At 31.6% G+C, this 14,707-nt stretch overlaps 1 protein-coding gene across 1 annotated transcript; it reads right to left on the bottom strand.

Moving 5' to 3' along the window:
- Positions 1 to 5,033: 5,033 nt before the first annotated feature.
- LOC105794812 (protein NETWORKED 3C) lies at positions 5,034 to 6,271 on the bottom strand. The gene is made up of 2 exons (XM_012624149.2): positions 6,097 to 6,271; positions 5,034 to 6,017 (listed from the first exon to the last, which is right to left on the bottom strand). Exons 1-2 carry the CDS (start codon positions 6,167 to 6,169, stop codon positions 5,359 to 5,361), a joined length of 732 nt encoding a protein of 243 aa, XP_012479603.1. The 5' UTR covers positions 6,170 to 6,271; the 3' UTR covers positions 5,034 to 5,358.
- Between the last annotated feature and the right edge of the window lie 8,436 nt (positions 6,272 to 14,707).

Genomic DNA, 14,707 nt, shown 5'->3' with positions numbered 1-14,707 from the left:
TCTTTTAGTCCTTCCGTTTGTTTTATGGTTTACAATCAGGTTTCTGTCTTTTTTTAATTTTGCCCTATAATTTATTTCGGCTGTCAATTTGGTCCACCTTAAAGCTGTGCGTTTTGGAGGGTGGGGATTAGTGCCATTTGGTCCCTCCTTGTTATTCGCGCGTTCAAATTGGTCATTTTTCTTCTTATTTATTTCTGATTTGCCCCTAAATTTCCTTTTTTAATTTCAATTTAGTCCTTTTTTGTCATTTTTGCAATTTTATAATTAAAATTAATTAATTTAACATTATTATTATCAGTATTATTTTCCTTTTTTATTTATTTACTTACTATTTTATTTAATTAATTAGTTTCACATTATTATTTCTATTATATTTCTTTTATATTTATTTACCTAAATATTTTAAACACATTTAATTTATTATATTGTTTTATTTATTTATATCTTTTATTTTTATTTTTTAAACTCTAAATTATTTATTATTCGTATTATTATTAATATTATCATTATCATTATTATCTTTTTAATTTATATAATATTTATTTGTTTATTTGTTCACTATTATTTTTTTATATAAACATATATATATATATATTTTACTTTTGTTTTTTTTCTTTTTATTAGCTTGGTTGCTCTATTTATTTTATTCAATTTTCGTCTTTTCTACTTTTATCCATATTAACGCGTTTATTATTCTGTTATGCATGTTAGCGATGTAATTTATTTTTGCATTTTAACTAGAACTTCGTCTTGCATTTTACTTGATATGTCAAAAATTTTGTTTAAATAAGTAAAACTTCGTATTTAGATTCGAGAAGGTCGTACCCTAACTTACGGGGTTTTGATTTTCTCGATAAATCTAAATACACGAACCCTTTTTTAAGCATAAATTTTTTATTAATCTCGGGAATTAATAAAAGATTGTGTTCTAACTTACGGAATATGGTCTTTTCTAAAATCGAGATAATCGAATGTCTTTCAAATAAGTAAATTTTTCGGCATGTATTCTCGTATTAGGAATTCAAGACATTGTGTCCTAACTTACAGGACGTAATTCTCGTTCTTGATTAATGTGAAATACGCCCCTTTCTCAAAAAATTTCAGCATTTTAATAAAAGATCATATTTTAAAATTTTCTTCAAAGTCTTCAATTTTCGACATTAAGACACTAATTAATCAACTAGGTACCAATTTTGGGCATTATGAGGGTGCTAGTCCTTCCTCGTACGTAACCGACTCCCGAACCCGTCTTTTTGAATTTCGTGGACCAAAATCGTTGTTTTAATAAATCTAGTCGTTTATTCAAAATAACCACTTTTCAAGGTGATCCGATCACACCTCATCAAAAAGGATTGGTGGCGACTCCCGTGTTCGTTTTCATTTTCAAAATTAAAGTCGACCTATTTTACAAACAAATGGCTTCGACAACCATGGTCAAAGTGAGTCTTAGAATTTCGATCGCTATTTTGATCGCACACATCCGCAACGAGTTCGGTTACACCGTGTCCTACCACAAGGCATGGTTGGCAAAGTAAAAGACGTTGGAGAATATGTACAGCGGGTGGGAGAAATCCTACAACAAATTGTGGCAATAATGTCAAGTACCGAAGTGGTACATATCACGTTCCGTAATTGAGCTGCAAACGAAATTTGTATATTATGATGATGTATTTGTCCTGAGAAAAAAGTTTTCCAGTATTTTTTCTGGACTTTCAAGCAGTGCATAACTAAATTTTGGTACTATAAGCCACTTATCCAAATTGATAGCCCATTCATGTATGGGAGATACGAGCATAAGTTGTTAATAGTTGTTGCATAATATGGTAACTAGAGAATTCTGCCAATAGCTTGTACAATAACTCCAAAAGAATCCAGTGATGACTAAGATTTATTCTTAACTATCTTGAGAAGGCATGTTGTGCCACAGCCCGATCTGTGCATCATTTTCAATAGGGGCACTGAAATTCATGCCGCTTTTGAACAATTTTTAAGCCTTTGGGATCGTACATACCATAGGTATTGTGCGTGTCACATAAGGTCTAACTACATGAGCCAATACCATAATGATGCGGAGCAACAACATGTCATTAACATGGGTATGTTGTGCATAGAATTTTTTTCCTATACTATAGTTTGACATATACATTTTGGGTCACTTTTCTTGAATGTGTTGTTGATTGTTATTGACAAGGTACGAGCTCATCCAACATCAATTCCATGAAATGTTGGAGAGACTACAGGCCGTAAACCAACTGGGTACGTGGTACCTTGATCGGATGCTTCTGGAGCAATTGACGCAATAGTATGACAGAGGATTAATATACATGCACATGACCTCGAACTAGTGGAATGCATTAATTCCCTGCTGAAAAAGACGCATCATTTGTTGATAACCTCGGTGGTCAAGGAAACATATTTTCGATTAGCAGTCTTGTTTCCAAAGCGAGCTGAGACATACACGGGACAGCTAAAGGGCAGTCATGTTTGGTGTGAGTCAGTGTTGAAAGATATTGGGGAAAATGTAGAAATCGCGAACTTAATGACTATAGTGTGCCACTTACGACCAAATCAAGTATTTCGAGTTAAGCAACCCCATAAACCCGAACGTGGAGTTATTGGTGTAGCGTACCGCGTAGACCTCAGACAAATGACATGTGACTATAGGAGATTTCAAGCACTTTGTTATCCATGCGTACATACAATTGTTGCATGTGCCTCAAAACGTATAAATTGCTTGACCTACATTGACGAAGTTTACAGACTTGAATGAGCATATAATGTTTGGAAATCTGAATTCCCACCTGTCCCTAATGAAAGCATATGGTCGCCTACATCGCATACTCCTTTCGAGTTGGTACTAGATAAGAACTCGCAGCACAAGCCGAAAGGTCGACTGAACTCAACTCGTATTCGGGGAAATATGGATATTCGGGAGCGGGGAGACACACCGAGGATATGCAGATATTGTAGGAATCCAAGGCATGTGAAGCCAAAATGTCCATACAACCTGAGAGCATCGAGAAAAAGAGCTAATTAAAACACTAACTTACTAACTTATTCATTTATTCATTAATTTTTTCTGTAAAGTGCAAGTTATTAGAACTTCTTCAAGTAAGATATATTACAATACGCAAGCCAAAGTTTTAATCCGAAATTAGAAAGTTTCTAATCAATTTTTTGCTTTCTTAAAATTTTGTACCTAACAAATCGACGAGAAAAAAAATAAAAAAGTAACATAAATAATTGTAAATTTTAAACTCATTAGATGATATGTTACAAAGCAAACCAATTTAATAAATTTGTTTGGGGTTAATTTATACATATATGTTGAAGAAGAAAGACAATTGAGAAAGTAGGCTGAAAATTTTAAAATTTACCAATCTATTCCTTAAAACTATGACCATGTCTATCCCAAACATGAATAAATAAAAATCTACAAACGTCTAATTTCCAATCGCAAGAAAAAAATAGAAAAACTAATTTTTGGGTAAGTGAAAATGCATCCTACATGGCGCATTTTCACTGATGTGACAGTGAAAACTCTCCCTATAAGACGTATTTTTCTTTCTCTCCAAATACAATATAGATTGGTAAATTTTTTAAATTTCAACATAGTTTCTAAAATAATTTTTATAATTTATTAAACTTTCAAATATTTTAATTAGATAAAAACAAATTTAAATAGGTTATCTCAATATGAATACTCATAAATTGTAGTATGAATTATTAACAAATCCATAAATAGGACCTTTTAGAGGGTTAGACAGAACTTTTGGCTACATTGAACTTTGGTGCACATTGCAAACTAATTGTTTTGGCATTTTTATTATTTTGTGGATTGCTAAACCTTTTTTTTTTCCAGTTAAAGAAATTTTGAAGTTTGATTCGCAAAGTTTGAAAGATCTAATTATTCTTAATCTTTTCTTTGTTCTTTTGCATTTGCATGTCTTTTGATTTAATTACAAATATTCAGGTTTGTTGAAGATTAATACCGTATTCAATTGCTTAGCATGTAAGTCTTGTCAATAAGAATCGTTAAATCTATAATTATTTAGTTTAATCTAATACTAGTGACAAATAACATAGTTGGGCATGACGGATATATGCATTTTATGTTGGTTAGAACTAGGTATCACTCGATCTTAATGTTACTGGTAAGTAGACCTGTTCAAGGGTAAGGTAGCCCATCCGGTTTGAATTCAATTTAAATAATAAAAAATACTTTTTTAATTGTAATGTAATTATAAAATATATAAAATATCAATAAAAATATACATTTTAATATTTTATTAATTTTTTAATATTAAAAAGATCTTTTTTGGGTGAGCATAGGCATGAAAACTTTTTTGGAACCAAGTCTCAGTCCGACCCGGTTCGGCCCATAAACAACTCTACTGGCAAGCTAAATCATAACTACAAAGTTATAGGATTGTTTATTGGTAAGGGAAATAATTTCAAACGTGTTGTTACTTGGTCATTGAGATGATAAGGAGAGGTTGATTGTTAGGCACGACATCGGTAACTATAATTAATTTATTAAAGAACAATGAAAATTGTCTTTGCATAATAATCAAACTCACAAATCTAACGAAAATTTCACTTTTAGATAGAGCTTCCTCACATTTTTCCTTAATTTTTAATTACTGTTTTTCTGCAAAGTTTTAAATTTAGCTTTTAATTTTAGTTCTCTTTGAATTTAATTTTAATTTGGAGTTTTCTCAAGAAAAAAAAACCCTATATATTCATCTTTATTATGTTTACTTTTATTGGAGTAGAATTGATATCTATGGACTCAGCCCTATTCACTACTATCCATAAATTTATTTATTTTTTAGTAGGAATTTATTTTGGTAATCTCAAAAAGTATATGATATTTTCTTATATATTGAGTTTCTTGAGTATTTCAAATAACACAAAAAATATATTTGAATGAAAAGTAGTCTATTTTATTAGGAGTGAAATCGAGTTTTAGTAAAAAATAAATTTTAAATAAATTCATTGACTAAATTGATTTTGGTCTTCGAGACAAATAGTAAAAGATAAAAGCAATACTATATTTATATTCATTAATTTATTAAAAAATGATTTAAAAATAAAATTATACTTAAAATATAACATTCTAATAAAGTTACCGTGGAAATAAAATGGGAGCATATAATGATGCAACGCAAGCCGAAAAAGAACTCCAGCCCATCAATCAGGGCTTGTTGTACGATCCATCAGAAATACTATGCAAAGCATCAGCCCATTCATGATGGAGGAGAAACATATGATCCAGATATAGAGGGATATTGGCCTGAGTTTTATTGTTATCGTGGGAGGAAGTAGGATACTGAAAGAAATTGCCTCCAGGAACTTTCATTTCATAAACTTCCCAAGGAATAGCCTCTTTAGTCTTGATACTTGAGACCGAGTGTTGTTGGCAGTCAGGGCCTTGTTCTCATCCATCTTCATCTTGGAACAAAGATCTCTAATTATTTCTCTCTTCTCATCGTTTCTCCTTATCAACTCAGCCTGGTGACTTAAGTTATCCTCTACCAGTTCCGACACCTTGAACCTTAGTTCATTCCACAGCTTCTCATTTTCCAACATGGCCGCTTCGTAACCATCACTTGTATTCCGCTGCATTCCAATGCCATTGCTCGTTTTCTTTTTCTCTCCCTGCCTAATTTTATCCTCTGCCTTCATCTTTGACTCCTTGCTAGACACATGGTTCGAGACATCATCGTCGAATTCAGTCTCAAGATCAGGATCGTCAGCATTCAACTCAACATATCCTTGGACTTGGTTGACAGGACTTGACAACGACGATAATAGTGTTGGATGAGAACCGTGGTTGAGTTGGGATCTCAGCTGCTCGTACTTATCAGCTAAGGAGCGGTAGGATTTGTGCAAGTCTTCAACCATTTGGATGAGCTGAGGTCTCTTTTGATAGTACATTTCAGCCCTCTTGGTGAATGAATCTCCCTCATCTTGCAGGATAATGCTAAGAATTCCATTTATTTTCATATCAAAGTCTGCATAACCAATTGACAAGCGTATGTCAGAAAACTTAAACCAGTGTATGAGCATGCACAATATGATTATAAATATTACCATAGGAGGCAGCGACATGAATGGGATCCATTCGAATCAACTGAACAAAGTATGTTTGTTGTAAGTAGCACATGACAAATGAAAAGCAGAAGAAGCCATGGGGGAGAAGGGGCAAACAACCCCACAGAATTGATTTCTAATGCGTATGACTAAAGTAAAAATTTTAATTTTGCAGCCAAGGCATATTATTGAGCTCGTCTCTTCTTGAAGCAAATGCAACACTAATATCCACATATGGTTGAAAGGACAAGTTGGGTAACATGCATGGGCCCAAAACTACTAATATTGTGATTATGTGAATCAAATGCTTTAATATTTTGTTTCACAAATTAAGGAACTCCATTAATCGAATTTATTAAGATAGTTAATTACATTTTAAACATCTGTTTAAACTAGTATCAGGCCTGGATAATGGTATGAAGCCCTTCAGTAGCAGTTCTGTAATCAACCTAGTCCACCCCTCTTTCTCCTCCATTAAAACTGACCCTTCCCTTTGATTACCAAATTTCACATTAAAAAAAAAAAAAAACACAGAAAAACAATAACCAAACTCTTTTTTTTTAGAAAAGAACAAGTAAAAGACTTTTCTAGTCCTTCCTAATTTTGATATTGAGTAAATTAATTTAATTTCTATTAATTTTAAAATTGAGCATCTATAACAATTAATCACAATATTAATATTTTTCATCAATTTTAAATAAATTTAATTCATATAATAACAAATTTAGAGCTTAAAGTTTACATATTCTGTCTGCTTTTTTTTTTTGAAGCTAAAGTACATTCTTTTTAAATATTTAAGATTTTTAAAATTTCATACAATTTTTAGATACTTTTTAGAATCGGGATCAAATTGATAGAATATGTAAACAACGGAGGCTTAATATTATATTATATCAATCAAAATTAAACACAATTGATAAAAACCATTTATTATCGTGATTAATTATCTTTAATTCCCCAATAAAATTTAAAGGTTATAAGGTTTTAAGAAACAAATTGACTCCTACCTTTATATTGGGTCGATATTGTTATTTTTAAAAAGTTAACATTTTAAAATTGTTATAACTTTTTTCTATAAACTTTGTTTATAATTTTATGATTCTTAAATTTTTTTAAATTTGAAAAGTGCTTAATTGATTTTTTTTTAAAATTGTTATTGAGGTCTTTTGGCCTTTAGTCTATAAGTTTAAAATAAAATTAATTTACCTTCAATAAAATAGTAGAGGCAAATTGGATAAATTTGTAAAGGTCGATAGCTGAATTTTTATTATACCTTATATATAAATATCAAAACAAACATTTCACAGTGCAATTTTAATGGAGGGACTGATTTGCTCACTTATCTAATGTATAGGGTTGTTTTGTCTATGTTTTATTATTTTTAATCTCTTATTTTAACATATAATTTAATAAAAATCATGCACTAACCGTCCATAATAACTAAAAGGAAATTTGCCACTTAAATCCTTAACCATTTACTTTTTAAACTCTTTTAACTAATATAAATCAATAAAATTAGCTTTTATTATTTTTACAATTTAGTCCTTTTACCATAATAACTACTCAAACATCAAAATTACCAGACCAATTTTTAATACGACACTCTACTAATCTCGTAAGTATTAAATAAATAATATTATGAACTTACTCATCAGAATTGTGATCTCGAACCCACTATTTTCCGATACCACTAAAACTAGGCTATTATAGTAGCTCCTGCCACCTCGATATTGATGTTTGTATTCTTGATTGTAGCTCCTATTAGAACCACTATTTGACTTAGTACTTTTGGACTAATCTGTTTGACTAGGCTTCTACTAAACCATGTTAGCTTGTATAGAAAGAGAGGCCACAAATTCAAGTTACCTTGACATATAATCAATTAGCATTTCAGCAAGAAGTTCAAGAGGAATAGGAGTGGCTAAAGCCACAACTCTTAACTGATTCATATTCAATTGGAAGTCCTGCAAGGATGATACTAACTTGTTCTTGATCAGACACAAAACTCCCTGCTGCAGATAAGACATCACACATATTCTTTATTTTGAACAAGGATTCTTTTTTTTTCAGTTACCCTTTTTTTCTAAGAGTATAGCATATGCCTTAGACTTGAGATCCTAAAATTAGATAGAGTGCCAAAGCAATTCTCAATGATGGACCATACTTCAAAACTGGTGCTAGCACTAGTCAGATAAACTAGTATATCATCACGTACAATGGATAACAACCAAGATGCCAACAATACATCCTATTGTTTATGCAATAGAAAGTCAGGGTTGTCCACCAAGCTACCATTTGCATCAAATGTAAACTGAGGAATATTGATAGATCCTAGAACATAATATTGCACATCATACCCTTCAAGAATGAGCATAATTTGATGCTTCCAAAGAAGAAATTTGCTCTTATTGCGTTTAACAGTTTAATGTTTTGGAAACTGTTGTATTCTTCTGACCACTCCACATGCAGCTATCAATGGTTTACTAACATTTGAGGAAGATTGATGCAAACTACCTCCATTTCTAAAGATCACTTCTAGATCCATGAATAAAAACCCTTAAACACACAAAGAACTCTTCTTTAAACCAAAAGAAAACACAAAATACACTTCACGCAGCCAAGAAAAATGTTGGCTTAGATATCATGTTTGAGTATGCAATAAACACCAAAAGAAAGAATAGGTCTACTCATTTTATATCATTTGTTCTAATAATACCATCAGGACCGAACTATATATTTACACAAGAGAGGAGTTAAATGAATCATCCAAAGATCCAACTAACAATCATCCTAATAGATTCTTGACTAACACATTAACTGAAGAATATATAGATTACAATGAGTTAACTAGCTTAACTAACTTTAACTGCTAACTAACTAACTACTAACAGAAACTATCAAACTTGAAACTGTAGCACCATACTTGCAACACCATACTTCAATCAGTTGGAACCTTTGCTGAAGTTAAGTGTTCACACATTTATACCTTAATACTTAGTAGCTCATGAAAAATTCCTTTAACTTCAACATCTCAAAGCGATCAAACCATTAGCCAAAAAAATTAATTTATTTAAAAAATTCATTTAAAATTAAGAAAGTTTTTATACAATTTTTATATTACTCATAAACCTCTATTTTTATATCGTTGTAGCTTAATCTAGTTAGCCGAGGAATATTTTGCAAAATTGTTAAAGATTTAAATAGTTACCATTGATAGTTCTTGATGTTTTGTTGTTAAATACATTGGTTGTAAGCTTAGATTTGATAGTAGACTAAATTGTACAGTGAATTTAGTTAGTTTTGAGCATAGGGACCAAAATGAAAATATTGTTAAATAGCTTGGTTGTAATTAATGTTTCTATAGTGTTTAATAAGGATGAAATTGAAAATAGGTTAAAATTTGGAGCTTAAATGTGAAAGATGTGATAGTTTCGATTTTAGGGATTAAATTTAATAAAATGTGAAAATTTAAGGAAATTGTGAAAACTAAAATTTAGTTGACAAAAACACTACATAAGATGAATTAAAGTGTTTGGCATTGATAATTTAGATTGAATTACTGTACAGATCAAGAATTGAGCCAACAGATAGATAATTGAGGAAAATAGAAAATTACAGACTAGTCCCTCACACTTCAACTATTGTTGTTGGTACTTAGTAAGTTCATAGGGTAAACTTTTAAACATACACTTGTATTGTTTGTGGTTGAAATGAATATTTTATGTGTATTGATTATACAGTGTATTATATGCAAATTGATACAAAGGTGAGAAACGAACTGAATCATATTGAATTATATTGATATGTAAATTATGCCCGGATAAACAATAGGATAATATACAATTGACATGCAAATAGGGCTAGTCGTGCGCTTGTATCAGATTCGCACTTTTGTGTATTCTAATTCGCACTTCTATTCCTATTGGTTCGCACTTTTATGCCTATTATTCTGCACTCTGGTGCCTACTAGTGTGGTGTAGTTACCCACGTATCTGTATCCATTCTTTTAGTTTATCGAGCTTATCGTTTAAAAGAAAATATATATTATGAATTTGTATACTAATTTGAATCGAATATGTTCATATGCATTATGAACTTTTATGTTTGAATTGACTAAAATGGTATAATCGTTTGGTAGTTTTGATGAAATGGTATTAAATTGATTTTGTACAAACAAATGGATATTATATGGTTATATATTGAATGCCCACCTTTCGGTTGTGACATAATGGGATAAGAAATTTAATTAAGCTTGTTATTTTGATATGATAATTCTGTTATGAGGTAAGTTTACGGTCTTCTAGACATAATGGTTATGTTTTCTTGTCTTCTAGATACATTTTGCGGAACGTAAAAATCGGATCAATTAGGAGCTCACACTATCCAGCTTCTATCTTAGTAGCTCTTTTATTGTTCAAGAATTGGTTTTGTGGCATGTACATAGGTTTGGTATAAGTGTCGTTTTGAATGTTAATGTTTAAGTTATGTGTGAAATACTTGTTCTCTATTATAAAATGATATGTTTATAAGTCTTGTTAAATGGAATAGTGATTTTGAAAGATGGCATGATTTGGGAATGGTTTAAGATGTTTAAATCGGTAAACTTATAACAATGTTACATGATATGTTATAAGCTTTGGTAAATCTTTATAGTGGTGAATGGTCAAATGTTTAATTGATTAATTTAGTGAATGGAATGATCATTGTTACATGGTAGGTGTGGAATGGAATGAATGATTTGTATCAAATGCTTGAATGTATTGAGATGTTACATTCGATTTTGAATGTGATTGAGGTGACTTGAGGTATATTGGTTAGAAATAGGATTTGATTATGTCTTTGGTATGGTTTTGTGCATTTGAAATAAGTCTAAGAATTGGTTATTGCACATACATTATTTAAACATAAGACTTGTATAGGTAACTTGCTTGAAAAGGCTCATTTTGTTGCTCACACTCTAACACACAACCGTGTGCCATACCCGGACAGGTGATGTAATAGCCTGTTTTCTAGTGGTGTTGAAAACAGTGATTTCAGGACTACAATTCTGACGTGTTAATCCGTAAATATTATTATATAATATTTACGAGGTCATTAGTGTCAAATTAACTCGTAAAAAGTGCAAAAGTCAAATATTATTAGTAATTGAGTCAAATGTTTGGAAAATAATATGATAACTATTTATATGGCAATAAAATCATTTCTAATTTATGGTGGACTGACTTTTAGCTTAATGAATAAGTTTTTGATTAAATTTTATAATATAATTAAGTAATGCACTAAATGAAAAAAAGATGAAAAGAAAACCACTTGTTCCTTTTTGTTTGTAAGGGTTTTCTTCATTATTTCTTATGAAATTTAGGTTTTAAGGTAATTGAAATGAAATCTAACTCATTTAATGGCTAAATTGTGAACTTATAAAAGTATAGAAAATGTGCCTTTGTGATAGTTGGAAGTTTTTTTTTTGTAATTAAGTTGGGTTTTAAGCTATGAGTTGATTTTGATTTAGTTTACAAGGTAATTTTTAAATAACTTGTAAGCTTATGAATTAAAATGAAAGTATGAGAATTTAGCATGGATTTTTATAAAGTTTCAAAGGTTTGGTGGTTGTTTTGGAACAGTTTAGCATTAAGCTATTCGGGTATATGGGGTTTAATTATGGAAATAGTCTTGTTTTGGTTTAGGGATTTATTTGAATGAAGTGTAAAAGTTAGTGGAAAATGTGAAAATTTGCAAATAGGACATATTTTGTATGAAATTGAATATTATATGAAAGTGAGGTTAATAAACTGAAATAATTATCTTATAGATCAAGAATAAGTTGATAATCAAGGAAAAGAGAAAGTCGCTGAGTACTCCCTGTACTTTCGATGTCTTTGTAGTTTAGTCCCAGTAAGTTCGTTCGATTAATTTAATATATTTTAAAATGCATATTGAGTAAAAATTTGATTGTTTAATGTTTAATTTAATACACGTGATGTTAAGTTAATAAGAATTTAAGTACCGAACCTTTTATAACACTGATTAGCGATGATATCTCCTAAGCCAGATGAACGTAGGTTAGAGTACGATTGGCATACCAATAGGTTATAGTGTTCGGTGTACAAGTTTGACTTGAGATGAGATGATGGTTCCTGATCTATTCATGTTCACTGAATATACCAAATTCCGGCATTTGTTGCAAACTATTGCGTTATATTCATAGTGTTTCTAGTGTGTTATCAGGGGTGGATGTAAAGCCTTCAGGCTTGGCACCTAGTGCCAATGCATTTTATCAGTTGGATTTGCTCATTTGAGTGTTTGGTGTGTTTCTGATGGATAACCATGTATTCATATCCTCATATCGTTCACCAGGCAATATTCTAGTGTAAAGCAATTGTTATAGAAATGTGGAATGCTTGATTTTGAATTCTTGATAGCTTAGTGATTGGATAATGAATGATCTCACTCTTGTTGAATATCGAATCACTTGTTGTGAACTGCGGTTGATAGGAAACTCTGTTTATTAATCTTGTTATTTGAATTAATATGTTTAATTTGGTAAGCTTAATCGTTTTAGTTGTTGAACTTACTAAGCTTTAACAAAGCTTACTTGTGTTATTTGTCTTGTTTCTTGTAGATAGCATTTTTGTGAAAATTGGGCGATCGAATCCACTTGAAGAAGTCACACTATCCGAGGACCTTTTGGTAGATTTTGATTGCATACTTTGGCTTATATGGCATGTAATAGGAGAATTTAAATATGTTTTGATGGTATACTTGTATGGTGTTGGTTAGATTGATGAAATAATGTTTATGTTTTGTAATAGATTAAAAGTACACGTGTTATATAGTATTGTTGTGCTAAATAACCATTTGATATATGCATGCATAACGCTGAATTATAATACATATGAAAGTGTGTGAATAAGAAGGTAAATGGTAAGTTTAGCATGAAGTAAGGTGTTGTACTTTGGAACTGAATGCAAGTAATTTGGAATGTGTGTTTGTGACTTGTGTTTCTAGTTAAGGTAAGTATTTGAATTGTGCTGTCAATGGTGGCACATTGGTTAGGCACATATGTTGATTGTCTTATAATGATTTGAATGTATTTTAAAGGCTTGTTAATAGGTGTTTTGGTGTATATCCTGGAACCTTCCCAAATGGGACTGAAAATGACATGTTTGGGGCCAAAATTTGGTGTACACAAGCTTTCACCCGACCATGTGCCACAAACTGCCAACCCATACGATCATGTGTCCTTATTAGTCTAGGTGTAGGGTACACACAGTTTGGTACATAGTTGTGTGATTCAAGTTAGTAAGTTGCACGGCCTAAGGGCACGAGCGTGTGGAGTAGCCACACGACCATGTTTTGAGTCACATAGCCTGAGCTCTGTCACACGATTTGGACACTGGGCCGTATGACCCCTGTTTAGAAAATTTTTGAATATCCTCTATACTTTCCTATTTGTATCGAATTGGTCCCTCTTTGCTTCTAAACTATCTTTAAGGCCTTGTAAACTCTATTTAAGCCTCATTAGTGTATATTTTGCATTGGTTTAAATGAATTATGATTGTTGTTATTTAATTTCTATATTTGAATCTATTTAGTGTTAAATGTTTTAAATTGTACCTTAATACTCCGTAACCTTAATCCAGTAGTGGAGACAGATTAGGGGTGTTACAGGTGACACGGTAGTGTGCATTGTATGAATTAAGAGATTTCAAGGTAAAACGGGTTTAGTAGGTTATACAGTTGGCCACATACTCGTGTGGTATATGGTATACGGTCTTAGTTTGTTATACGACTCAGCGGTACGACCGTGTGACTCTACATTACACGGCATCAATCTTGTGCATGGTTTGAAGACACAACCATGTGTTGTTTTGTGTTTTTACCTCACTTTTATGTAAAATTTCAAATTAGTCACTGTTTAGTTCTCAATTGTTTTTAGAGCTTTCGTAAGCTCTATTTAAGCTCGAACTCACACAAACAACATGTTATATTTGAATGATTAATTTCAAATGAATGTTTAAAAGAAATTTTGAATTAAAACTATTTGCGCCTATTTTTTTATTTACTGTAGCATCCCGTTACCCTGACCTGGTGATGGAAATGGGTGAGGGGTGTTACAGCTACTATCGAGGTAGGAGTAGAGGAGTTTTTTTCTCATAATTGAGCTTAGTGTCAACCCTGTGGCAGGATTGGACATGTAGTGCAAAAGTGTGACTACGGGTTTGATGATAACTTCACTAGTTTTTTTTATTTGGACCAAGGAGGGCAGATGCAGGTGAATTTTCATCAGTTTGGTGATCAGGGTCCAGGTCACTGTTGTGGTCATAAAATGCAAGGGAATCTGCCTTATTCTTCTAATTAGATGAATGCTCCTATCAGAATTGGTAGCCTCCCTCAGTCAAACTTCAAGTTTCAAGCAGGAAACCTTCCTTAGTTAGGATATTCTTAGCCAGAATGTCACTTGGTTTCTGCTAGTGTTGGTGTAACACCCCTCGCGCAACCCGATCGCCAAGTCCAAGCTACAAAATGCTATTCTAATTACCGAAGCATCAATTATCAATTAAAAATTTAAATTATGATATTAAACACATAAATGCACGCAAGGCAGGCATAT

This window comes from Gossypium raimondii, chromosome 3, assembly GCF_025698545.1.
Source record: "Gossypium raimondii isolate GPD5lz chromosome 3, ASM2569854v1, whole genome shotgun sequence".
NCBI classification, from domain to species: domain Eukaryota; kingdom Viridiplantae; phylum Streptophyta; class Magnoliopsida; order Malvales; family Malvaceae; genus Gossypium; species Gossypium raimondii.
This window is presented reverse-complemented; position numbering and strand designations above follow the sequence as displayed.